Source organism: Lepisosteus oculatus, chromosome 4 (assembly GCF_040954835.1).
Source record: "Lepisosteus oculatus isolate fLepOcu1 chromosome 4, fLepOcu1.hap2, whole genome shotgun sequence".
Classification (NCBI taxonomy): domain Eukaryota; kingdom Metazoa; phylum Chordata; class Actinopteri; order Semionotiformes; family Lepisosteidae; genus Lepisosteus; species Lepisosteus oculatus.
Window position 1 is genome coordinate 33,841,347 of NC_090699.1, and position 27,938 is coordinate 33,869,284.

The 27,938-nt window shown below is 36.3% G+C and overlaps 1 protein-coding gene across 5 annotated transcripts; it reads left to right on the top strand.

Moving 5' to 3' along the window:
- The first annotated feature begins 2,082 nt into the window (after positions 1-2,082).
- On the top strand, positions 2,083-27,749 carry LOC102686469 (ras-GEF domain-containing family member 1A). 5 transcript variants are annotated; one of them, XM_015347512.2, is made up of 13 exons: positions 2,083-2,189; positions 13,722-13,901; positions 15,499-15,627; positions 18,152-18,289; positions 19,650-19,871; positions 20,559-20,633; positions 21,246-21,335; positions 21,971-22,073; positions 22,586-22,665; positions 22,928-23,119; positions 23,718-23,841; positions 24,644-24,716; positions 26,120-27,749. In XM_015347512.2, exons 2-13 carry the CDS (start codon positions 13,728-13,730, stop codon positions 26,139-26,141), a joined length of 1,422 nt encoding a protein of 473 aa, XP_015202998.1. In that variant the 5' UTR covers positions 2,083-2,189; positions 13,722-13,727; the 3' UTR covers positions 26,142-27,749. The 5 variants fall into 5 exon arrangements, with proteins under 5 accessions (XP_015202998.1, XP_015202996.1, XP_015202999.1 ...); XM_015347510.2 differs by lacking the exon at positions 2,083-2,189 and adding an exon at positions 5,488-5,772; XM_015347513.2 differs by lacking the exon at positions 2,083-2,189 and adding an exon at positions 5,959-6,099.
- The last annotated feature ends 189 nt before the right edge of the window (positions 27,750-27,938 follow it).

The following is a 27,938-nucleotide window of genomic DNA, read 5'->3' on the forward strand; positions in this document are numbered from 1 at the left end:
TCAGTTATATCTATGTTCAGCCTCTGATTGAAAAGAATATCCAAAGTTGTCTTATTCCATCCATTTTTAAACGACTTTATTCCAGGGTTTCTGGAGAGCCAGAGCCTGTACTGGCAAGCAATGAGTGCAGATTTCAGTCTACACTCTGGACTTGACACCAGCCCATCTTTGGGTACACACAGGAAAAAACACACATACACACTCACAACAAGAGCCAATTAATTTACCAGTATGTCTTTGACTGTGGGGGAAAACCCAAACACAAAGGGAGAGAACATACAACCTTCATTCAGGTAGCACCCCAGGAAATGGACCCAAGGACCCAACACTGCATGGCAGTGGCGCTAACTACTGTACCACCCTCTTTTCTTTTTCATTAAATTACATCTAGGTTTAGTCTGGTCTCGTCATAAATCAGTGTACTCTGCAAATGGCTAAATTTGTCAAATGTAATCAGGGTTGAATGATTACCATCTAGACAACCATATTAAAAAGGATTTCTGGGTGTGAGTTCTGGTTAATTCATACAATGACCTTCGTCAAACTATAAAACATTATTTGGTTAAAAAAAAACCACCCGATGAGCACATTTCAAACTTCATCTGATCAGCCGTAACTGAGATTAGATTTACAGGTCAAGTACATCTTGAAATTTGGTGGAGCAGAAAGAACCAGAAGGGATGGAAAATCAATAATGCACAGGAATGGAATAATTTAAAGACCTCAACATGTCTGGAGATCGCAGGGTTCAAAAGTAAAGTAGGTGGGTTTTACATAAGGCAAAGTATGAAAGGGGCTTATACATTTAAATAGATCATTTAATTCAGATTTAAGGTGATTGAGTAAGTCAACACTATTAAATACTGTATTCCTAGTCTTTCATCAGACTAAATAATTTGGTAGCCTGTAAAGTGTTCACTCAGTTTGTGGGTTGCTAAGGTTCAATCCCTGATCGTTTTGATACAAAATAAAGAAAGCCTCCTTGTTAGATAGCTGGGTGTAATGGATTGGTGCTGGGGTAATTGTTCGTCTCTTGTGGGTGGCAGATTGTCAGGTCTCTGGACTCCATTGACACTTGATTCCATGATATGAGCCTACCTGGATCAGATTCTGATATATGACTAGCTGTTGTAAAGAACACATGAACAGTGACGAAATAAGATGAGACCCACCTAGATTGTTTGGTGGTTAGAATCTCAAATGTCATGCTAGACTAGTTCCTGGGAAAACAAATGTAATATAGCATACTTAATGTACACTATTTTAAGTTACGAAAGAGGAAGCTTTCAGTGAGTATTTACCTGAAACATACACTACATGCAGACCAAAAATGAAGTATTGCCAAACAGCCCTGTGGCCCAGGGGAAATTAATATGCAGGTAGAACCTTTGTACCAGAAGGTACAGAGTGGCATCAGTGGATGAAAGAGGCAAAAAAAACATTTTCTGGTTTAGGTTTAGCACATGTCCTCTTTAGACTAGGTTACAGTTTCAATTCTGGTCTACTTGTTTACAGCACCCAGATACGTATTTTTACTACCCTGGGAGATTGGGGGGGGGGGGGGGGATGTTAATACATAAAGGTCCACTCTCACCTTACTCCAGTAAAGCACATCAGTTTCAGTTTTTCAGTTCAGTTTCAGTTTCAGAATACATGAATATCAGCCCTCAAAAGGAAACTGTAAGAATACTGTACCACTCTGCTTTGATCGAGTACTTTCCATTACACACATTGTATGTGAGTCGGGTATTCCATATTGCTGTAATGAGAACTCTTTCCTTTCTCCATTCAGTACTTTTAATGTGATGGTACTGTACATTCTCTAACTTTTATACTTATTTCTGCACAAACAATAAGGGTAAGGGATAATGTTTAATCGGCCCTCAAAATGCTTCTTTAGCCATGTAATAAGTAATTATTTCAGACCCCACAGCCCACAGAAACTTTCAAAACTTTCAACATTAAATTTGATACGTGATATATATCAACCAGGAAATGTGTGGTTGACAGACCTTCCGTTACTGTTGCACAAGGCAATGACACAGTTTGTACGCTTTAAGGATGGTATAAATAAACGTGCTTGAAAACATCTGTCATGTAACAAGAAACAACTAAAGTTTGTAAAACACTAGCAGCAGCTTGGCTTGGATTATTGCATACTGCAGTGGCAAAGAGCTATAGAGAGTGGGGTGAGTAATTTAAGCATTTTAAAAGACATTTTAAAATAGATTATGGAAAATAATGGATTTCAGCTATTAAGGTGACAGTCTGACGTTTCCCACTTGCAAGGCTCTTGACAACTGCCATCCTCTGTAAAAAATAATTAAAAAATCTGGAAAGTGCTCTGCAAATTATTTCATTCATTTATATGTACTTTGCAGCAGGTGCTGTCTGTTCTTAATAATAGGAAATCAATAAAGTATTACTGTATCTTAAGAATGTAATTTTAATCTTTGATATTAGTGTTTGTAGTACATGACAGAAATGTATCTCTTTCATTTTCTACTTTATTTTCTTGGTTGTGTTTTTGAAAAAAAGCCATACCTGATAGAAAGTAAACCTTGTGTAAAAGGCAAAAAGACTTGATCATATTCTTGGTCATTCAGTTGCAGTACATTGAGTAAATGAAAAAAAGGAAGTTGGTATTAAAAGTTTCCTCCTCTGTTTTTTTTTTCTCTTAGTATGTTGTTATATTCCATTTGGGTAAATTAGTGATGTCTTGGTTGGTAATAACAAGTAACAGTAAAATTACATTGTGGTGCTAAAACTGCATTTTTATATGGATTAAAAATATATACAACATTGATATATTCTTAAATTCAATCTGAAAAGCTATTAACTTTTCTGGTCATCCTAGCAATTATCTGTATTCCCAAAACTGAAGTTAAAGAACTTTGAAGCAGGAGGACATTGTTCAGTAGTAATGGCAATTGGTAGCTCCATCACTAGCTGTGATGCTGGTTTTGAACCATTGGTATTTCATAATCCAAAGGACAGCACCTGTTTACAGTATAGTGTCCCTGTCACTATACTGGGGCATTAGGACCCACAGGGACTGCAGGGTGAGCACCTCCTGCTGGAGCCACTAACACCTCTTCCAGCAGCAACCTTAGTTTTTCCCAGGAGGTCTCCCATCCAGGTACTGACCAGGCTCACACCTACTGAGCTTCAGTGGGTTGCCAATTGTGAGTTGCAGGGTGACATGGCTGCTGGCATCCCCAGGTGCCAAACTGTTGCCATGATTTGTTGAATCTGGAACAACCCTGCTTCGAAACAGTTTGTGCCCCCATCACATCAACAGCTCAGACTATGTTCTATACTATACCAAATTATTGTTTTCATGCAATTAAAAATTAAATGTATACTGCACCTGCCAAAACAGGCACATTTCTGAGAGCAAACAGACTGTGCCACCCTTCCACGCTTACTTATTTTCTCAGATACTGTATGTTTTCTTTGGTTTTTAGGTCTAGTACTGTTAACGATGCTGTTTTTTTCTTAGTATAGTGGCCTTACATTTAAGGTTGGCTATGTATAAGACATCTGTTGTTAGATCTAGTAATGTTTTATATACTACAAGTGAGTCACTGAGTATGTTATTCTTTTTTAATAGAGAGTTGCATTAGGTTTTGTTAGGCTGAAATCAAAATCCTTAATGTATTTTACGTACTGAATGCATCCTTCTTGCCATTTCCTGTTAATTTGGAGCAATTTGGAAATACTCTTTAATCTGGCATCTTATTTAACAAGCAGAATGTATTTTGAAGATGGGGAGGCAGAACATAGGGTTAAATACAGAATCTGATTTCTGTGATGCTTTTTGAGTTCCGCCATAGTGAAACTGAAGATTAGAGGTTTGATTGTAATGAGAGACAGACAGCCTCTTAAAAAGTATTGGTGATTGTATCCATTACAAACCTAGAAGTCTGGTTTTAATGCAAAAGCAGGCCTGTGCCACATTGAAGAAGTGGGTATATTTTGGACCCTTAGAAAATAACATTGAGGAAATCACAGCAAAATCAAAGATCAAAATTAGTAACAGTTCATATACAGTATGTACAGTATCAGAGCACAGATCACACTTCTACCACAATGTATCCATGTGTTGCATACGTATGACACACCGGTGCATTGAAACAACTGTATTTAGAAAACTATGCACCACAGCAGTGGAATTTGGGAAGTCACACTTCCTCATCTGCAATCAATGTCTGAGTGTCAGACCAAATATGACATCCTCAGATGCAACAGTATCTGCTGATTACAGGCCTTCAGCAGAGTTTCTGGTTCTAATAGTTATCATAGTTGCTTTATTGAACTCATACGTTGCAGAATAATGGACATGGTTATGAATAAAAATGATTAGATGTGGTGGTGGCGCAATTAACTAAGGTCCTGGCTTTCTTTCAAGCTGGTAGTGCATGACATACTGTATAGGTTAATTGGCATCAGTAAGCTGTTCTCCTTACATTTTGTGAGTGCCCTGTGATGGACTGGCATCCTGATCAGAGTGTGTCCTGCCTTGTGCCCACACTCTGCTGGGTTAGGCACCAGCTCATCCTGATCCTGTATAGTATTAAATAGGAAGTACATTATAATTTAGACCATGCTACGATCAGTGTAATAAACAGGTATTTCTGTTCATTGTTTCCTGAACAGGGAAGTCGTTTTCATTTTACACTTCACTTAAGATTAAACCAGTACAATTTACTATTGTCTTTTTCTCCACTGGTGTGTCTGCTTCTTCAACTTTGTCATGGTTTTGAAATAAAAGACTTGTGATTCATTAAAGCTGAGCTGTTATTTTTAGTGGGTAGGTTGTGACCCCGTCACAATAACAACTGGTGCTGTCTACCTGTTACCAAAAGAGTTGACAGTTCTTCATGGCCTGGCCTTTTCGGCTTACTAGTAGCAAATCATGTATAACTTGTTTTTCCGGTGTGGTAAATTCAGTGTGGAATTTGTACAGGTGACATCACGTGGTTAAAATATCCATCAGTCTCTTGCTGTAAAAGTATGCTTGATTCTCTGAATGTTTTTTTTTTTAAATTTTCAAACGTTTGCTAATGTATTTGGGTGAATTTCGTCTCGCTTGTCAGAGAAAAAGTCCACTTTCCCAAAATTCTCTTTAATGATCACTTTCAATGTTATTGTCTTTTTCATGATTCATTGTTTTTCTTTTTAATATTTTATACATTCTTCGCGTGATTTTTTACGATATTCATACCTTTCCCGTATTTTTTGCAAATTGCTTTTTTACTTTAGTATTAAACTGGGATGTTTTTTTTTCTTCTAATTGGACATTCATAATCTTCAAACAATCCAATCTGCGTAGTGATAAGAATCTGTCTTTAAAATGAGGGTGAGGAACATTTTGTGTATATATACAGTCAGTAGCATAGAGTATTTCCAAGCTAAATGGCACTCTTGGCTTCGAGTGAATTATTTTCCCACGCACAGCTCGTTTAAAGTCGCAGAGGTGCGGAGGCGTAGGTTAGCTAGCCTTGTTGATGTTGTGTGTCAATGCTGTACCTTTTAGGTAGATAATTCACCTGAAATAAAGACGGCGAAGTATTAATGCATGTTACATAGCTCGAGCAAGCAGTATGTTTTGCACCTCCTTTTTTTAGCATAGCCGAATGGTTTGCAGCGCGTATTTTCTTCTGAGAGACAGATTAAACTAGGAACAGTACAGACGGATGCCTCGAAAAATTGAAATGAAAGTAAATGAGTGCGCCGATGGATTTAGATTTTATTCCGCAAATCCCGAAGGTGAGATAACGACGCTTTGGGGTGGGGGGTGATGGCAAGAAATATCCTTAACGGGGATTTCTGGTAGAAAGGGATTTGAGAAGGTAGGGATCCTATTAGAGAAGATTACTGGGGCCTTGATAACAGCGAACAAGAGAAAGGGAATGAATGAAAAAAATCGTGCACAGTCTCCCTGAGTGCGGTCCGGCTGTGGTGATAGCAAGCAGCACCTCAACTCCTCTAAAATCCCACGGATCATCATGGGGCCATTAAAATGATTGCTAATTCGGGTGTACTTCTCGAAAGAGCTGTTCTTAATGGTTTTCTTAGGACCGTAGTGAAGATAAGGTAAGACCCAGCTCTCTCAACTTCAGGCACTTCACAAGAAAGCCCATAATCGGACTTCAGTACCGGTGTTTTGATAAATGAAGGTAAAATAATGCAAGCGAGTGACCTGATTAAGGATTTTTGAAACGCAATTTCCATGGAGATTAAAAGCAACTGTTCTATCAATCAGGGAAGATTACAAATAGCAACGTATTTTTGTTTAAATTATCAGTTGAGTGTTAAGAAGAAAATCTTTTAATTATTATTCAGACTTTTTGTACCTGTAGCGATTCTTCTTTTGATTTGACAATGTGATTATTTTCATGAGGATTAGTGTTAGTAATATTCGAGCATTTGAATCTCAACACACTCGTCTATATGTGCAAAAAAAGAATTACATTTAGAAACTTTTAATTATTCAGGAATAATGAAACCGTTCCCCATCACTTCATGAACATTGCATAGCTTTGACCATTTTCATTTGTGTGTTTGTAATATATGTTTGAAAAGAATGGAAACTTGTTACCACTTTCAGGTCTGAAAGCCTAACCATGAAAGTAATACTCTTAAATCGCAGCAAAAATAGAATATCCAGAAATAGTCCTGTTCCATTTTTACCTATCGAAAGCTGAAGTGTCGCGCCTTCCGTAGTCAACGGTTGCATGTTAATCACGCAAGTACCTTGAAATTGAGGCCCCTTTTAAGTATAAATATTTTAGTGAGGCAGTCAAATGCAGAGATAGTATTAATTTACATGTTGTCAGTTTGGTCAGGATAGTGCCCTCTTGTTGTGTCTTTCGGTTGGTTTGTCTGGTTTTACTCCAGCAAGCGGGGATACGAACTTGATACGAACTTGATCATGGAAGCTGAAGAAAACCAGTGAGGAAAAAAAACAAATAACAGAGAAGTTGGTTCACTGTGAATGTGGCAGCAACTTGCCATTGGGTCCGAATAGAAATTTGTATCTTGTCACTTTACAAACGCACCTTGTTCTGAACTTGACTTGAAAGCAATCTGGCAACAGTTATCTCCTCTCCTGCTTCTCACTATCATCTAGTATGTCTCTGGATTTGAAATACATTTAGCACGTTAGAAGCTCACTTTTTTAGGGTGACATTTAAGAGCTGCACTGCTGTTTACTACAACAGTAAAATTGTTAGAAACAACATCTACTGTGTAAGAACAATAATAACAAATTCTCTGCAGCTGGGTTTGTAAAAATAACCATATTTGGAAACTAGATACATTTATTTCTGCTTATAAAATAAAATATCTAAACCTAGTTATATACTGTTTATATTGTATTCATAAAAAACGTAACTCTGATTACACAACAGGTTTGTAATAGGCTAGTTCTGAACTAGCCGTTCTCATCCATGGTGCTATCATGGACCAATGCCACACTAACCACCTCACGTTATGCCAGTATTCTGAGCCTGTGACGCCTTCGACATGCATATATCCTACTGGTAAAGGATATAAACTTTATCAGTAAGATATATATAGTACTGTACTTAGAATATCTATTTATGTTTATGCATAGACATTTTTTTTTACCTTATCTGTAATTGAGTCATGCAGCCAGGAGAGGTCAGTTTAATCTCCACAGTATGCAAAGTATTTGCAAATCATCGAAGTGTCAGACTTTTATTCTCACTTAATAAAATGTATAATTTATAAATTAATAAAAAAAATTCAAATTCATTTTTTTTAATTCCTGGCCTTTTTGCAAGTCTATTTAACAAACAAATTTACTTTACCGTGATATTTTAAACTTTAAATGGATCTATTATAGTAAATACTGTATGTGTTTATGTTCTTCAAGAAGGTCGTGAGAATTTGGCTACCAGAAGATAATAACTCATTTTATAGCACGTTTCCTCTAGTTTTAGATTTTACACAGTTTTGTTTTTGTTTAGAATAAGATAGATGAATTAATTCGTGAAATGAACGTTGCATTTTAAAAAGTTTGTCCCTCCAATAGGAAGCCAGACTAAACATTAGAAATCGGAAGTTTCTGATATGAAAGTAAACCGGTTCATTTTTTTTAACAGTGACTGATTTCCATTTATTTCCCAAAGTTGCTTACTGCTTACTTCAACAGTTTTTCGCTGTTTCTTAAAAACTGAATAATTTTAAGAAAAGGAACCAAATTATTTTCATCCTCCTGTTTTACAGAAAGGGGAATATTGTCTTATGACAGCCAAGGCGTAGGGGTGGTTCCATTCAGTGCACGCTTGGGGAATGTAGCCATACAGAAATTCAATACTGGTGGGCTGGACTTAGCTTCTTTAAAACTTTTGCTTGCTTTCTACTTGTTAGCGGGAAGCAGCCTGAACTACAAGCGTGGAGGATCGCGTCTTTATTTTTAGTTAAGCAGATTATTAGGATAAAAGCTTCGCAGTAAGATTTTATTTTGTGCACGGAAAGAAAATGAGGGTAAGTTTCAGTTGTGTGCTTTCTTTTTAGCCAAATGCGAGCTACAGTTCTCATCATTGTGGAATTACAAGTACATAAAGTAATTAAAAGCGTAAGACCGTAAACCTACAAATGAAGATTGAAGGATTTCATTAAATTAAAATAAGGTTTTCGCAGAAGTATAATTTCATATTAAGTGCCAGATTGATTTCTGTTGCTTGAGATTTTACCTTTTTTTCTTTGTTTAGAAACGTGAATCCTATTTTCAGTCCCTGGTCGAAATGCGCTGCACTACGGAAGCTTTTGGCATTACCTTTAGTTTTTTATTACAATGTCTCATTCAGTGGTTATCATAAGCTTCAAAATTAACTTCTTCATAGATGGTTATAAACATTTTTAAAAGCTAAGTATCTCCTACCTGATCCTGTAATTAAGCTTGCATAGGTTATGAAAACAACATCCCGAACAGGATACATATGTGCAGAACAATAACAATGACGGTAGCGATAGTGAATGAGTCAGTGATTGTTCTCTGAAAGTCTGGAAATATTGTTGTGACTTTAGCGTTGTTTGTCTGCACTTATAATTAATCTTAACCAAAATCCAGTGCAAAAACACTAAACCAAGTACAATGTCTGATTTTTTATTTGTGCTCCGCATCGTCGCTTGTGCTTACCTGATACTTTTCTATGTTTTCTGAGGTCTTCGTTGTCAAATGTAGTCCAACGGCTAAATGCATTTCACTTAAATAGGTTATTTGATCCACGGTTCACATGGACAGTTTAATAGTATTCCTAACATGATTTTAACAGAGTGAAAATATATAAAATTAGATCTGACATTACTGACAAAGACAACATACTGTAGAAGTTAATGATTTTTTTAAGTTTGGGGGGGGGGTTGTACTTTGTCATGAAAAAACAAGTGGAAAGATAAAATGGCAAACATGAATGAAATGAAAAACAAATTCATAATGGAATTATCTTCACATCTCAGAGAATTATTTTAGGATAACATAGCCCATATCTTTTCTCTATCCATTTAATTTAATTGCTGGTGTTTGTTTAGAGCTTCTCATCCCAAAGGATCCTAAAGTGCTTTGCAGATAATACGGGAATCACTTCATTCACCTCTGAGTTACAGCACCCACCTGGGTGGCATAGCCAGCACTACACAGGAGTTATATCACAGGTGGAGAGGTCAGAAGCTATTTCACCAGCTCAGTTAAAGTGCAGATTTATGGAAGCCAGATTGTGCAAAAATGAAGTTGAATTTAGCTAGGATTCTGGGGCTAACATCCCTACTCTTAAAAACTGTGCAATGTTTCTTAAATGACTAAGTAGGTACAGTAGTAACTTTATTAGACATCTGTTGTGAGCTATAGCACCTCCTACAGCATAGTGTCTCTTATCCCCCTACTTGGCCAGTGGTTTGGAAATACTCTTCTTTCTTGTCCAGAGTTTCCTAATGGTCCACAAACACCACTTGCCAAATCCTTTGTTTTCATAGTTTCTGGAAGAAGATAGTATCTTCCACAGAACAAAGGAGAAGGTTAGATATGAGCTAAAGTTTCTATGAGGAATTTTGTTCTGTGTAGACTGAAAACTGTCTTAAATCATCCCACTGGAAAAGGTCAGGAAGGGACACACTAGCCTAGTAACTGGTGTGATTTCTGATTCACATGGCTTCTCAAAACGTGGTGTTTGGAAAGTCCATCTGTCAGAAATATCCAACTGGGGACTTCCTTCCACCCAGAGAGCAGAATCTGCTGAAGTAAGCAGTGCTGGTGCAGTAACATTAAAGTGTTCCATTACTGATGATAGGACTAGTTCTTCTGTTGGTTCCACCAGGTCACAGTTATCAACAGTGCTTTTACAAATGGTAGATATGGTACTTGTCTCAGGTTCGTTTTGAACAGAGCAAGACTGAAACTAAAAGATGTTTTGTACCGGTAGCTACACTGCTTGCTTTGTGATCTATTTTGCTTTTGACTTTTCCTCCCCAAAAAAATAGCACTTAAGCAATTTGGTTACAAACAAAACCCTCTGAACTGGACATTTTTGAGCATGCGAAAACTGACTTTATTTCTCTTATGCTAGTATGAGGAATCTGGTAATAGAGGCTCGAAAACCTTAAAAGTGACAATTCTTAAAATACGAGGAGGTATAAAAATTAATGCTAGCAAGTTATGAAAAGCGGCCTGTTTAGCCAATTTGGCCTTAGCTGGAATTGTGGTTTTCTTTTATAAAATGACGTTCTCTCATGATATATCTTCATATGTGATGCAGTGTCATATGTCACTAGATATATACTGTATGTACAGTACTGTATACATATGTATGTATGTTGTGACTATTACTACTTGCAGACATTCCTTTTCTATGACTGGAACTATTGTTTTAACAAACATGGTTTTCATTTGTTTAACAAATATGCTGGAGTAAACAGGATTTTTGTGGGCACTTCCTTTGTATGTTTTTCTCTTATTCTGAATGCCCAATTACAAATTCACTCCAGAAGTAAGTGCTGAGGATTGAACATATTGGAGTGTCTGAAAAGCCATAAGCAGGCCAGGAAATGTTTACTCCTGTGGCGCATACAGTATATGACCAATGGCTTTGGCAAATCTGTTGAGATCAGGAGGACTTTGGTCAAATGGGTGTAGCTGTTTTCTTCACTGGGCATGATTTCTCAGTAAGAGTGAGTAACACGAGTTGACACTAATCATTCCAAGCCGCTTCTCTCTCTCTAACCTGATTCATTAACAAAGCCAACTTAGAACATCCCCAGAGGCCCCACTGCCAGGATGTTATTCCACTACTTGAAACTCAAACCGGGAAAGTCTTGGACATAAAGCATTACCAGTGCATCAGATCATTCCATGGTTATGGAGGCTGGCCTTTTTGGGGCCCTGCGAGTGTTTACTTTCTCAGTTCTTGTCAGAGTGACTGCATGTGTGGGAAAGCTAGATGGTATTAATTATCTGCAATAACTTAAGAGCATTAAAAGACATACTGTACTCTGAGGTTTGTAAGAAGATGGCTCAGATGGCTTAGCTATTTTCATTTCTTTTTATTTATGCCTGCACTAGCAACATCAATGATCATGGGGCACTTTCATAACTTCCAACTGGAATTTAATATTTCTAAACCAAGGTCATTGGTGATATATAAGGTACAGTATTTGATATTTGTGTTCCATAACAATGCATCTATTCTCATTGTTTGAAAAGGGTGTGCGAATGTTTCCCCTGAACTACATTTACATTATGCAAACCTTTTCTTTCCACTCAATGTGGAGTACATAATCTGAGTAAATACTCGCAGCCTGTTTTGAACAAGGACATTCATATTTTCTCTCATATGGAACACACTGTAGCTAAAATGAATGTGGTGGAATGTCTGCAATTTGGGAAAGGGCGTGGGATGTCATTTTGCCAGTGGTACAGAAGGTTAGTGAACTGCAAAGGCAATACTGACCGAATGCCAAAATTAAGTACTAAGCGCTCACAGCTGTAGGGAGATAAAAACTGTACATTTTGTCAGTGCCAAAAAACTTGCAAAATGTCTGAAATGCACGTAACTGCTCTGAAACATTTTGTTCCAAGTGTTTTCAGAATGTTAACTGGTCATTTCAGAGTTCAGTTTAGTTAGCCTGTACTTTGCGATTTTAGACTGGGGCGAGCTTGTTTGTTCTCAAGCAAGGGGTGTCGCAATAGAATTTGACAAACCTTTTGGTTCACCAACCACTGTGCCTCACTCATTGTACAAATTAGAAAATGGAATTTATTCATAAAACTCTGTTCCATTACTATTTTTAAATATAAAATGTTGACTATTGACTTGCCTGTAAGAGAACAAACACATCTTTGGTGAAGGTAGTAGTCTAGAACTGTAATTAAACAGACTATGATTATATTCAAAATATGAACAATGTGAAATAAATATAGTCAGTGTAATGTTTGGTCTACAGTTAACTGTACAACTAATGTTTGCAACAAGTGTGTTTTTCTTCACCATATTGATACAGTATCTACAGTATAAACATGGAGGCAAGTTAATAGGTTTAGTATGTCAACGTGTTTTCACTATCACTCATCAGAACATACTTCCTGTTCAGAGGCGTGAATTAATGAAAACTAGTGCTTGAAATGTGAGCCGTGTGTTTTGGTTTTAGTGTGTTCTGACTGGTGTAGCTGGAAACTCTGAAATGGCTTCAGGAATGGGTTCAGTCACCTGACACAGAACAAAACTCCTATGATCTGCAGCATGACAAAATGGCTTTCCTTTAATTCACTTATCTGTGCTAAATGTGTTTATCAGTAGGACTTCTTCACATTTTCATGGTTTTTCACTAATGTGAAAAAAAAACATTTTTTGTGAAACACATTCATGGCTCTCGCTTCAAACTGAGTTCTCTGGAGTGTGTGTAGGTGTACAATCTCTGTTTGAACAGAAACAACCAGGAAAAAAAGGAATTAAAATTACAGAAGTATCATGTAATACTCAAATGTCTTTGTGGCTGGGAGAAATGTTGGCATTTTGTATTTTTTGGGGATTTCCATTGGCATATACTGGAGATTCAAATGGGTTTCAACCTGTGTATGGGAAAAATAAATGTTAGTTACTTCTGCAAAGCTGTGGTGATATCAGTTTCGTAATAACGTTCCCGATCATGTGATTTAATTAAATGCTGCAGACGTATCTTTTGAACTGACATTGGAATTTCATATAAAGAACAAACTCTTAAGTGTAAATATTGTTAGCTTGTTGGTGTGCTGTTTTTGTCAATGATACCTGGAAATTCCTAACCTGTGGGGACATTTCATAGTTGATTTTGTATTTTGATATAAAGGGGAGACACTTAAAATACATGCTGAATTCTCTGAAGAACACATCATATTGTATATGGTTAAGTAGTGGGTTTATGTTTTTAATGCAGACTAATCCTCACACCAGTATTTCTTCATGATGGGTTTTTACCTTTGTATCTACATTATGACATAAAACAGTGTTAAATAGTAAATCGTATTAGGTTAATAGCTTTGAATGAAAACTGAAGATGAAAATAATTTTAAAATCAAATTCAAAATAATGATTAAAATAAGAAGACTAACATAAGCTGTTTTCTGGTTTATTAGTAATGGCCGGTCTTTGGCTCTTGGAAGTTTTAAGTTTATTATTGGTATCCTTAATGGCTTTTTATTTTTCCTTTATGTTCCACAGGAGACGATGCCCCAGACAGCACTCTTTCCAAGTATGCTTGGTTCAGAGTGCAGTGGACAAGTGCCAGTTGATATGAGGGAGAGGTCTGTTGATCTTATTTTCCAAGATGGGTCTCTGGTTTCTGGGTCCCTGGAGGCTCTAATTGAGCGACTGGTGCCAACCTTGGACTATTACCCTGATGTAAGTGTTTATCCCTCTGTCTTTATCATGTTGGTGTCAATGAAGGTGACATCAGAGGTCTGTAGCCGTCTGCCCCTGACTTAAAGATTGAAACTGCTGTCAGTTCTTCAGCAGTGTTACGGGTCTGTAGCTCTTGTGGGTACAAGTAGTCATCTTCCCTTATCTGAATGTGTTAAATTCTTTGTGGAAAGATTTTGAATGGCTTGCTGTTCCTCTTTCAGCTAGATTACAGCAGCCTAATGGTTTTCAATCTAGGTCATTGGGTATATTCTTGGGAAAACAATGTTTAATCTGTTTTTCTTTTTAGTATTATTAAGCATTTTTGTTGACTTACTGTGTGCTGTATTCATGCTCAATTTATGGCACTGCAGATGGAAGAGTTAAGTACAGTAACTCGTCTTTGTTTTAGGGTGGAGGGGCAGCAATGTGTTATCCATGGTAAATTACTACCTATTACTGTACCCTGTTTTTGTCCTTATACCACTCCTAACTTTTTTTGTGAAAGAATGTGACTAAAGTATAATGTTTATGCAAAATAAGAATTTTGTTCTCTTCTCCACCTTCTTTAGTCATGTATTTGTCAATGAACCTGGGGTGAAAACTGATGTATTGATTTTGTTGCAGACAGTTGTATTTATACTTAATATACCTACTATTTATTGTTAGCACTTAGAGTCTTAGTGTCACAGCAAACCACTCAACCAACTAACAAAAACATCAGTAATTGCATTTTTGCTTACTAGACAGACAGTTTTCCTGTATAGTTACCGTTAAAGCTCAAACACCAATGTACTTTATTGTGTGCAATGTGAGACCTCTACTGAATCATCAGAATTTGATATGTTCTTTAGCTGAATTATATCTTTGTCTGTTATGTTAAATATGACTTTGAAAACGTCAAACGTCACACCTAAACAGGTTTTGGCAGATGCTTCGGAGAGATTATTTGAAAAAAACCCCAACAAATTAGGCCCCGTCATTCTTTTGAAGCAGTACAAATTCATTTGAAGGTTGCAGTGAGTAGGATTTGTTTAGTTCATCTTAACATTTTGACATTCTGATTTTTAGAGTCAGCCCTTGGTAATTATATACTGTATTTACAATGAATGTACTGTACATGATGTGAGGAAATGTATTTGAAAGTGAGAACAGAAGACTTGTTTGCAATGAGTTGTGGGAGTCTGGAAGACGCTACCCAGCTATGCCGTTGAAGCTGGTACCATGGTGTATTTCAAGAAACGGCTGAATGAGATCTTTGGGTCAGTAAGCTTTTAACAGAACACAGCTACTGTAAATGAGCTGCAAGGCCTCGTGTCATTTGCAGCCTTTCTAATGTCCACATATTTTATAATGGTGTTGTACAGCCCTCTCTGCCTTCTTTATACATGTTTTTATGACATGATGACCCAGATCTCTTCATTTTATCCAGTCATTTACTATGCCTCATCACAGTAAAATAATAAAGGATTTTAGACTCCACAGGATTGATCCTTCTCAGACCCAATTAAGACTGCCTTCTCAGTGCTGCAGGGCTCTATGTTCAGTAGACTCCTTGCTTCATGGTGGGAGGCTTAAAAACCATCTTTTCTCTCTCCAGCGGACATATATCTTTACATTCCTGCTGACCACCAGGATCTTCATTCATCCATCAGAGCTTCTGGCCAGAGTGGGTCAAATCTGCCTGAAACAGAAGCAGCAGCTGGAAATGGGCCCTGAGATGGACAAGGTGAGGTCCAGCATGTCTCTGCAGTTCAGTTTGTGCAACAAGTGCTGGTCGTATCTGTTCAGTAGATAAAAAAGCAGCCTGAAGGAAACTTGTTTTTCAATAATTAAGAAACATGTTTTCAGGGCATGTTGTTTTTATCTCCATGACTCATTCTTTTTCTAGTCATTAAAGATTTTACAGTTATTGTGTTTGCATTAAATTACATTATTCTCATGTTTGTGAATACCGTGGTTATCAATGGCTTGTTACTAATATTAGTGCTAAAACGGTCATTTTGACAGGTCAGAGAAGTACTTGGGTTAAAAAAAAATTGCTTGTGGAGAATATAACTATATGTCTAGCTTACAAAGCATTTGTTAGCATTTGTTAGCACTGCTATGCTTCTAAAGCTAACCTGTTGTTTTTAATTGAAATGTAGTCCCAGAAGCAATACTGCTTTGGTAATGATCTGTTATTTCCTTGTTAATCTGCCAGACGTTTTTTTTGGTATGTGGATATTCAAATTCCTTAACATAGAGAAACCTGCTTTGCATCTTCTCCTGCAACAGCTCTGCCTTTTCCCTTGAAAATTTGCAACTGTTTTCCTGACCAGTTGCCAGCAGTTAAACATATGATGAGAGATTTTATGGCGCGTACTGTATAATTCTGACAAACGGAGCTCATAAGCAGAGGAGCCAATATGAACTGGCCGAGTAGCACAGGGTGAGGTCACTCCTTGAGCTAAACTGCACTTCTTGCTGACGTCAGACACCTCAGTAGAAGCCATTTCTGAAACCCAAATGAAAAACATATGCTGTTTTGACAATATTGTAGCCATGTTTGTCATGTCGGAGGGCTCCATTGCATAACCATGCATACTTTACATTTTAAATGCACTTTTTTCCCTGGCTATTCTAGGAACCTTGCCAAAACAGTCCACATTTTATACACAGCAAATAATAAATAACAAGGCACATCAGCAGTGGAATGCATGAGCTCTCAATAACCTATGAAAAGTAGTTATTTTAGTTGTGTAAAACAATGTATCTACTGTAGTTTAAGAATTTTAAAAACATTAAATATAACAATAGGTTATCCTGTAATGTTATAGATATAATACAACACGTTAGAAAAAGCTGTAGCTTTTAAGTGGTACAGTATTTCCAAGTTATGTAGCATTTCTTTGAAACACTGTTTTACAATAATATTAACTGTCAGGGAAGAAACATTTGAGCAATCACAGATTGAAAACACCTGAGAAGTGTCATAACTAAGTCTATTTTAATTCTGGAAAATCAATATTATTGAAGTTATTCTGTGTTGCATTAATGTCATTGCTTTGCAAAATGTGCTAAAGCACAAACATGTATTCGAACCGTTTTGCTGCTTAGTAACCACATAGTCTGCTGCACAAAAATTAACCAGGCGCATTCCACCAGAGATATTTCTTGGTATTTTGATGAAAGTACAGGCAGGAGGTGTTTGATGTATGTGTCGATGTTTTAACACTTAGTGTTTAGACTTCCGCAGGATATGTAGAAGGTACAAATGCAGACATTTCTTAAAATGCTCTCGTTCAACAGATGGTTTTGGCTGTCAGAATAGCCTTGGTGTATAATTAAACAGAACTAAAACTATTTTGTGAATGTAGATTACATCATTCCTGAGGTATTCGGTGTTCTAGGGGTTTCAGGAGGTCTGAAGTTCATGTAGCTGTTATACTAAAACATGATACCTGTAATCACACCTGTGATTTATCAGTGACAGTGTAGTGAGAGATCAGCTTTCACTACAACAAGCTGATTTTTGTAAAGCTCTGACTGTACTTATCGTGATCTGTTTTGTTGCGCGTAACCATAATTTCTCACAAGTGTGGCACTGCTCTCTCGTTGTGTTGCTAGGATACTAAACATCCATTCTTTACTCCAGTGAAACGCATAGTGTCTTGGCACTGTCTTGCACCCACTAGCAAAATAATCCCTTTGTTTTTTTAACACAATTTATAAAACAGTTTGTTAATTTGTTAGATCAGGGTCCCCATAATCATAGCTCAAAAGTTGTGGTCCAGCAGGTATTGTACTTCTTTAAGTCATGAACAATTTGAGACCTGTAGAGAAGGGGTGGATTGGAATAAAGAAGCCTTATTTAGCCCAGTAAGACAAAGACATTGTTCTTAGCTTTCAATTGGTGGATGATTTCAACTTGAGAGACATAGCAAGCTTACTGATTTGCTGCTATTGAAGACTTATGTTTTGGGACCTGTGTGTAACTCATGTGAGTGAGGTGTGTAAATTAAAAAGTAATACCATATTGATATCATGGAAGGTTTCATTAATCCAGCCTGCTGCTTGATTAATCACCTTCTGCCCATAGGTAAATGGCTGTTTTCTGAACACACAGCTCTTTTTATGCAAATTAAGTACAATATTTAGTAATGAAATGTTTTTAAATGAACCACCAAGCAAGCCTCCAAGCAGAGTTAAGTTTTTAACTCTGAAACTGAAAGCTGAAACAGAGCACTAAACCTGGCTTGATTTTTTTTCAGGTGAAGTTGAAACTATTTTCAGCCAAAATTGTTCAGCTCCTCCGAGAATGGACTGAAACCTTTCCGTGTGACTTTGAGGACAGAGTGGCTAGGAAAGAACTGAAAGAAATTGTGTGGAAGATCTGCCACTGTGATGAGGTAAGGAAGAATTGTACTGTCGTAGAACAATGTGAGCTATACTCTCCTTTACGTGCCTGGCATTCAAGTGATAAATCTTGGTAACAGTGGGCATATTTTGTAGCAAAATTCTAAAGTCCCGGAAGACAATCAGGGTGCTTCCACCTCTTCATATTTTAACGTGGTTAGAGTTCACAGTATTAAATGCAAAATTAAACTTGTTTGCAGTGTTTAGTTCAAGGTAGCGTGTATTGCTTTCACTACAACAAGCTGATTTTTGTTTATGGCAACAGTTAACCATTTAGGGAAGTGAGCTACACGCAATCACTGACTATTGCATACTGCATGTAGCCAGTGTTATGTAATGGATAGTAAGAACGCAAGATCAGCATTTGTTGTTTTTTTTACATTTTGGGCTCACGCTTCCATACAGCAGTTCAAATAATTGCACTAATTATTTGTAGTCAAGATAATAAACAATAATTATTGATGCTCGTTCTTCATACCCTAAGTACCAATAAGGCCTGAGGCCAGTGTATTCAGAACCTCCTTTTCTTTCAAAGTGAGATGTTATCATCTGTTTTTGCTTGTACTTCCAACTGGACATTTGTACATTTTCTTTTCCACTTTAACAGTTTGGAGTATGCCAAGAAGAGTATATTATGTGGGAAATGTTTTCTGATTTCTTTTAGTCACCTGCCTTCTTTCATTCTTTAAATTGTCTGTAGTTGCAAAAATATATATGTATAACATACTAAATATATAAAACATTTTGTTTGACAGTTATTATTGTAAGTGCAAATGTAAAACTAAGAATTTTTAAGTTACTATATTTCCTAATGACTAATACCTTTAATGTAAAGGGCACTGAAAATGGAAGGGTGTGCAAACCTTTTCATATGACCAAGGTATTTTTTCATCCAAAAATATAAATTTGCAATTGTTTATTCAAGTATTGTAGTATTTTTGAAAGCTTACCTGCAGCACTATATAATGTACTAGAAGTCTGCCTTTTATTTTGATTCTTAGCTTGTTAAAGGAGAATGACTGATGGGAAACACTGAAGGGACACGTCAAACAGGAGCTCTGTGGGCATACCTTAAAGACGTTGTGTGTGCTGTGTAATTACAAAACTGTCAAAAATGCACTTTTCTCAAGGAGAAATGTAATTAAAAATGCACAACAGCATTCTGTGATCAGCTTCTTTGCATAGCTTCAAGCTGAGGTTTGAAATTTTCACTTTGAGTCCCGTTTAGCTATATTTCAGCACTTAACAGGTCTGGACTTGAAAATGTGACACCTGATATGTGGTCTTCTGTAGTTATTTACCTACTGTATAGAATAACCCTGCACATGTGGTGTGTTCTGTTTTTTTTTCCAGGGGAATTCCACCATTAAGAAGAGCTTGAATCACATGATGGAGAGTCTGGATGAGGCCCTGTCCACCCGTGACCAACACAAGGAAGTGCGGGGCAAGATCACTCCAGGCCTCTCTGAGAAGGGCACGCTTCTAAAGGTCAAGTCCCAGTCGACCCACAAGGACATCCTCAGTGTGTGCAGCGACGCCCTGGTCTTCGCCCAGCAGCTCACTCACATTGAGCTGGTGAGTGATGGCGTGAGAAACGCCTTATCCTTTTCCTGTGGCAGTGCTCTCGGGCTGTAGGAAGATGCCTGCAGTTTCACTCCCAGCACAAAAGTTTCATTCCCACCCTAACTGATGAGATCTGGATGACCTGATGTTTCCAAAGTACAAGGAATAGTACCCCACCCTTGCTTAGAACTGCGTAATAAAAGTACAGCTTTTATCTGACCACCGTTAGCTACCGTGTGCAGTTTTAAAACAACAAAAGACCGTCTTTTTAAACATTGTTTTTAAGAACTTTCACTGCCATTCAATATACATTCTTTGTATGATGAGGTTGTATCCTTAATTAGTCTTATAGCTATCTCCAGACAGCTGATTTGTAACTTAATCTTAATTTAAAGACAACATAATCTAGAATTTGTCTCTTTTAACAAATTACAGAATACTGGTGTTTAATATGTGTATAAAGATAAATGCTTTGCATAACAGGAAAAGTGGTCTTTTTTAATGTAGTTTTTATTGTAATATAATAGTTTTAATAACGCTTTATTGATTAATGCTTTGAACAACGTTTTGTTCAGACAAAAGAAAATCAATAGAGCAAATCAGTCTTTAATGAGCTAAGAAGCAGGAAATTTCTTTCTTCTCTAGTGCACTCAAATATGTTGAATGTACTAGCAAATGCTAACAATAATTTTCTCATAGGAAAAAATACGGAATATTCAACCTGAGGATGTAATACATCTGTGCATTCAAACAGGAAACATACCAAATCACAAGGTAAACCACAATTCCATTGCAGTTTTATGGATAAATTGAACCTTTATGACTTTCTCTTGAAATTGCTTGCCTTGATAAATGGATTTCATTAAGTAAGTGACCAGGATTCTGCAGGGAAAGGTGAAATTCAAACTTGCTCTGTGAGCAGTGTGTAGTTTTGAAAATCCAGTCCTTTTCCATCTTCCAAATCTATTAATCTAATCAATTAATGCATGCCAGTGGCAGAAACATTTGAAATAAAAAATGTAATTAAAATAATGAGATAGGGTAGTAACTTCTTTTTGTAGAAAGATCTTTTTTATTCTAAACCATAGCTTAATCACCATTATATAATACATTTGTATTCTTTGTGGTTCCAAGCTGTAGGTGAAATACAAAATAATGCTAAACCTCTCTGAGGTTACCTCAAGTTCCCTTTTCAAATGGTTTGTTTGCTAAATATGCTAAAATCTTAAATTTTAAAACTATATTTCTCCTACCACAATCTCTTCAGAATATACAATGCATTTGATTTAACAAATTATTTAATAAAGTATTTTTTATTTGCACTGCAGAAGTAAATGCTACAAATGATTGCTAGAAACTCAAAACTCCTTTTCTTCTGGTTTTCAGTGCTGTGATAGCAAGAAGACCCAGAATGTGGAAGCTTATGAAAACTGGTTTAATCAGCTGAGCACACTTGTGGCTACAGAAATTTGTCGGGTGAGTAAAAGAGAATGCCAGTACACATGAAGTAATTTATTCATACAACTATCTCTGATTTGGATGCAAATCCAAAGCCAAAGCCACTCTTCCCTTCATAACTATTCCTTTAGCCTGTTAGAAAATGAAATCTAAATATTTTTAGATTTTAAAATACCTTTTGTGCACGCTCTTGTGCAAATCATTTGGTGTGAAATTTTTATTTAACACCCATTTATCAGACTACAGGAGCTGTATGCATTACAAACCATTCTTCAGGAAAAAGGCTGTGAAGAGGGAGGCTGTTTTAGTGAGATTCTTATATAATAGCTCACTGGAGCCCAGAAGAGTGGGCTACAGGAACATCTTGTGCTTTCAATTTCTCTGCCTGGAACAAGATATAGCTTAGCTTTCAAGATGTTTGCTTATACTGTAGATGCAGAATCTAGGTAAAGTTTTTCAGCGGCCTCTTAAACTCTACTTTGTCTTGCATGTAAAGTATGAAAATTGTTCTCTACTACAGTATGTTTTACATGATTATCTGTAGTTTGTTTTTGCAAGGTTTTACATATCTTAAAAGAGAGAGGCCATTTCACATGCCATTACTTTTGGATTGTTTTAACCTTTGACCTTATAACAATATCCTTGTCCCACAGGTTGTTAAAAAGAAGCAGAGGACTCGAATTGTGGAATTTTTCATTGATGTGGCAAGAGAGTGCTTTAACATTGGCAACTTTAACTCCCTTATGGCTATCATCTGTAAGTAAACCTTTACATTTCGAATAGTTTTGTCCACTCTGACATGTCAAATGTGACTACTAACCCCAATGAAGCATTGAAGAGCACAAAAGAGGTGCCAAGTGAAAAAGAGAGTGTTACTTACTAAGTTAAACTTAATTTGACTCAGCCATATGTCTGCAAAATGTGATATACATTCGTGTTTGTGAAATGAGGCAAACTAAAGGGGCACTTTAGATATTATTTCAGTGGAACTCAGAACACTGAATTTAGTAGTCATTGCACAAGCTCGCTGTGAGAAAAGTGACAGTGAGACTTTGAACTCATAGCTTTAATATTCTGTCTCCTCTTACTTGTGTGTGGGATTTAGCTGTAGAGTGAATGTGAGAACAAGGTTTTAATTTGGGGAAAAAAAAGGGATGAAAAAATTTGTATATCAAAGGAAAGTCTATTTTGTGTATGCCGAAAAATGTACTTTATTTTTCAAACAGTTTTTTTTACATCAGTCATAAATGTGTTTTTCTGTTTTTCAGCTGGGATGAACCTTAGTCCAGTTGCACGCTTAAAGAAAACATGGTCCAAAGTGAAAACAGCCAAGTTTGACATTTTGGAGGTAAAATTTGTTCTCTATAATATTTTCTGCTGTGTTATACAAGACTATACAATGAATGTTATATAAAGGGGTACAACGATTTCCAGATATTAAATGGAACTACCCATTTCATCAGTGATTGTCAGAAAAAAAAGTGTTGGGTCATTAAATGGCTTTTAAATAGATTGTAACTTTGGAGCTTGGCAAATGTCAGTTTTTTTCAGAAATGTTGCCTGGACATTTTTAAGGCTGACAACTTTTAACTCTACTTATTTTCTTGCAGCACTACATGGATCCTTCCAGCAATTTTTGTAATTACCGTACAGCCCTACAGGGGGCAGCACAGCGCTCCAGGACAGCTCACACTAACTGTGAGAAGATTGTAATTCCAGTCTACAGCCTGTTTGTCAAAGACATCTACTTCCTGAATAAGATGCACTCTGACACATTGCCCAATGGACATATTAACTTCAAGGTGAGTGCTGAATGATGGGAATTCAACAGAAATTACATTATTGTTTGCTAGAAATCATTTGGAACCCATTTGAAAAGCATGAAAGAAATTAGCCAACTTCTGTAACATTAATAAAAGACAAGATATTTCAATTCGTTTTCCAGAAACTTTACTTTGAGCATTTTCAGCCACTATTTTTTATGTTATGGTTTTGTGTATAATTAAGAAAAATATGTACAGTATACAGTTCCTAAAGTACGTTCTGGGAAATAACAGTTTATGAACAGTGATGTCTTTTTTTTTGTGTCAAAAATCTGACAAGCTTCAGAGTTCATTCTTTTTTTAAACTCCAATAGAGCCGAAACAACTCTCACTCATTCTGTCTCAGATATACTTGCCCTGTCTCCATATACACACGTGCTGAGGATGTTGTCCTTTACATTCTTAAACATTTCAGAATGTACTGTAATTTTCTGCACTTGCCTTGCTGCTGAAACCAGTGTGTAAGAGTTACAGACAGGGGACTAAAGGCACAACAGTCCTCAAAACTCATTCATTGGAGGCTTTATAATTTAGGCTTTTTTCCTAATTGTCCCCCTCTGGTCTTTTTGCTCCACAGAAATATTGGGAGATCTCACGACAAATCAGTGACTTCATGATATGGAGGGCTGTGGAGTGCCCATTTGAGATCAGCAAGAGAATACAGAACTATCTTCTTACTGCACCCATTTACACAGAGGAAGGTAGAGAAAACCTTTTTGTTGTTAAATCAAGACCTAGTCACCTTGCAATAGAGTCCTTAAGGTAGTTTTAGTAGACAGCATTACAGACGTGAATACTTTCTGTGCATGTTGAAAAAATAGCAACATTGGTTTAAACAACTTGAGAGTTTTATGTAAACCATTAAAACTGCCCATAAGACTTTATGCTGTAGAGCCTTAAATGTTTTTTAAACAGTTATTATCAATTATCATGCAGAAACAGTGACTTTTTCTCTGTGCCATAGACTCATTTGTGCTAAATATAATTTAAAAAGCACATAAAATGACTCTAGAAGGATAGAAAATTATTCCGTAGGTTATCCTAAAAATAATATATAAGCAGATTTTTAGTTTCTTAGCATTTTTTTAGTTGTTTTTAAGGGATTACTGCTCAAAAATTGTCCTTCAGTCAAACCTTTACTTAGGAGCAAATGTTGTGAAATGAATCAATATTTTACCAGGTAAAAAATTGTTTTTCCTTGCTCAGTTGCAGGTCTTGAATTAGTACCAAGTATTTGAGATATACTCTGAACTTCGTACACTTGCATAATTTGTTGTCCTACATTGTTGAAGTACTGTTTTTTTTTTAGTAGTTGTCAGTGATTGGAAATTAGTATACAGTACATATTGGTGTTATTCAAATGAAAACAATTCTTTTTATACAGTCTTGAGCAGAATTTGCCGTGGTTTTCTTTTTGTGATTTAATGAGTATTTAAATTCTTGCTTTCCATTTTTTATTACATCAGCTGTATTTGAACTCCATGGGTTTCTTATTTATTTCAGCTCTCTATATTGCCTCATTTGAGAGTGAAGGACCAGAAAATCACAGGGAAAAGGATAGCTTGAAAACCCTCAGGTAGGAGGCCTTAAATCTTTAATAAAATCAGAATTGGATATATTTTCCATGCAGAAAATGCCTGCTATTGGCTATTTATTTATTTTGTCCTTCCTGTTAGCTTTGATTAGCATAGAATATGCTTGAAGCAACCAAGTATCTCATGCGTGTTTGTTTACATGATTTCATGTATTAATGGTAATAGGATCGGGTGTGTAATTTTGATATTAGGTGTATCTCCACATATAAAATACTCCACAGTATTTTTTGTTCCTTTTGTTTCTCATGCCCCCCGTCAAGAAAATGATTGTCTCGCAGTACTTTAAGTGAAAAACATAACCTTTAACTAGAGAAACAAAGATGTAACTATGCTACCAGTTAGGGATAAAATTAACATTGACATTTAAGACTGTTTAAAATGACCTTTAACTTTAAAAAAAGTTGCAGAAGGAAACATTTACATTAACGTTTAGACTATGCAACAGTCTTAGAAACTGATTGTTCCCTATTTTTTCTTTGTCCTGTAGTGCAGTTTTCTTTTAGCTACCCTGTTATGTAAAAATTATATAAACATACTGTATGTACTGTAGATACTGTAACATGCAGTTATTTTGATGTTTCTCTGAGGACCTCCAGATAAGGAAATAGCTGTGAAATGTCTCCATCTCTAATCATAAAATTAAAATATGTTCAGTTATTAAATTTTTAGTCTTGCAACTGATATATGGATGGAAGTAAGATCTTTGAATCGTTATTCTTAGATTTCATAGGTTTCCTGTGCAAAGTTGCTAGGCAACAATTCAAACTCCCCTACATACGTTTCAGATATACTGTATAACTAAAAAGAGGAAAACCAATCACACAGCCTTGCTATAAAACCTGGTGTGGGTGAGCGCCTTTTATCTGCTTTACTTGAAACCTAGCATCTGGGGTGCATTACATATTTACCACCAATAGAAAAACATCAGATTAATTTGATTACATGTCGTAAAAGCTAATGCATCCCTGTTTTGTTTTTATTTTTTTTTCTGGCAGAACTATAATTCAACTGCAAAGGATGAAAACTAATTTGTTTGCACTGCTAAACCTTTCAGTTTCAGTACCCAGAGGCTGTTTGTGTTTATGTGGTTTCACAGAACCACTTAAAAGCTCCCAAGTTCCTCTTGGTCCAGCATCCCTCTTTAATCTTCAGAGCCTGTTGCTGACAGTTCGTTTAAATTCTATGGGTTTCTAAATTTACTTGTGAAAAAAAAATCAAACTCATGTCACTAACGTACAGTGTTTTCTTCCATGGTAATGCGCAGTTTATTCTCAACAAGAATACTTTATTGGTTTTGTAGAAAATTCAAATGATTCACCATGAGGGAATAGAACATTTTGTAGAAGTACTAAACCCTTTTCTCTTTTTGTTCTTTATTTTTCAGAGCAATGTTGAACAGGGCCTGAGCACAGAAGAAACATTCAGTTTTGCAGTAAATTATTTTGTATGCAGAAATGGAATTTTGATCTCACTGGTTGGGATTTTTTGTATATTGTGAAATTTGTATATATTTTTGCTTGGCCAGAGAAAAGCTCTTACAACAGAGGATTGCTCTGTTTAAACGTGCAAGGGGCAGGGCCCTGTTCATGAAGACAGAGGCAGTTTTGCACTTGGCTTGCGAGGGAGGTGACTCATTCTTACAGTAGTACCAAATCTCCACCTATGTTTAGAGAAAAAAATAAAAATTGTAATGTGGTTAAGATGTTTTAATGTTCTCAGATATTGATTTCTTTCTGGTTTTATGTTCCTTTGTTAAAAGGTGAGCAGATCTGCCTTTCATTGCTTTGGTTTCTTTCAAGTCTCCTCAGTTAAGACACTTCTGCTTTTCTCTAAAGATATTTTTATTTGAATACCTTTACCACAATGCAATAACAATGTCATCGAATTAAGTATTATGTAATGGTCTGAATTTAAAAGACTCAGTTGTCCATTACAAATAAAAACAAAAATAAATTTAGAATTAATGTACCTTGTATACAAGCACATTTTCCCATCACATTTATACAATGCTGTTGAGCTGATATCCCTGAAAATCATTGGCTGATTTAGAGTGAAAATTCCATATCTTCAGCTGTGAGAGATCCCAGGGGACATTTAGCTACTGTATGTTGGAAACAAATGGTTCCCTGAGCTGAAGTATAACCATAGCAATTTTCAATCAAATCTCACGGTATCTTACAAAATTGGTTGTAATGCAATTAGTTAATTGGTTTACATAAAATGATGGTTACAGTCTTCTGTAGTTATGGCTCATTTAAGTTTTTATTTTGGGACCAATGTTATTAGTTTCAAAGCAGCAAAAAACACAAATGAACGGAAGCTGTCCAGCAACTGAAAGGGTTGTGATGCTTACATTTCATGTTTGCTATTACTACAGTACACATGTTTACATGATTACATGCAACATTAAACAGGAAGATGTTACTTTAAAAATGAGTACTTGTTCTTGACCATTGAATATCTATATTTTACTTTCACCAAGTGGTATCATAAATTGCTGAGCTAGTCCAGGAAGTGTTTGGTTACCTGAGGAATACAGTATTTTTGCCTCATTGCAAGAAGTGTGCTGTTGATTGATTTCTCATTTACTAGTTACTACCAGCTTATATATTTGTTCCCATTCTGCTAATACCTTTCCCAGATATCAGCAAGCAGCTAGCCCTGCAGAAGTCTGTAAATGGAACAATTGTAAACAAGCACATGACTGGACAACAATACCCCAGTTGTTTATAAGTTGTTTCTTGTTTCTAAGCCACTCAGAGCTTTGCTGACATTACCAAGTGATTGAGATTACAAGTGATTTCTCATAATTGAGTGTCCACTGGATTTAATTGCTCTGGTTTCTGAAAGTTTCTAAATATGCGATTTTTTTTCCCAGTGAAGTGAGCAGCAAACACCATAATACCATGTGTTTGTCTTAGAATTTTTCAGTTCTGTACCTAAGATATATGTACAAGTAGCAGGGGAGCTTTTGATAACATATAGTTTGTCAATTAAAGGAGCCTGGGAAACTATACAGGTGTGACTGATTTCTGAAGAGTACGTCTGTGATTGCTTGTCCACTGAAGTCATTTACACTGAGGAGATTCTGCATGTACACGAGTGCAATGACTCCAATAAACTGCAGAAACATTATCTTTTTTTAAGGTTTGCTAATTGTTTTTTTTCTTTTCACATTAATTTAAAGAAAATCTTGCTGTGTG

Excerpts from the sequence above, each read along its gene's own strand:
- LOC102686469 (XM_015347509.2), top strand. The coding sequence starts at position 11,596 with ATGATCATGGGGCACTTTCATAACTTCCAACTGGAATTTAATATTTCT. Across the intron at positions 22,074-22,585 it reads CTCCCTTATGGCTATCATCT|CTGGGATGAACCTTAGTCCA; the intron begins GTAAGTAAACCT and ends TCTGTTTTTCAG. Across the intron at positions 24,717-26,119 it reads GATAGCTTGAAAACCCTCAG|AGCAATGTTGAACAGGGCCT; the intron begins GTAGGAGGCCTT and ends TTTATTTTTCAG.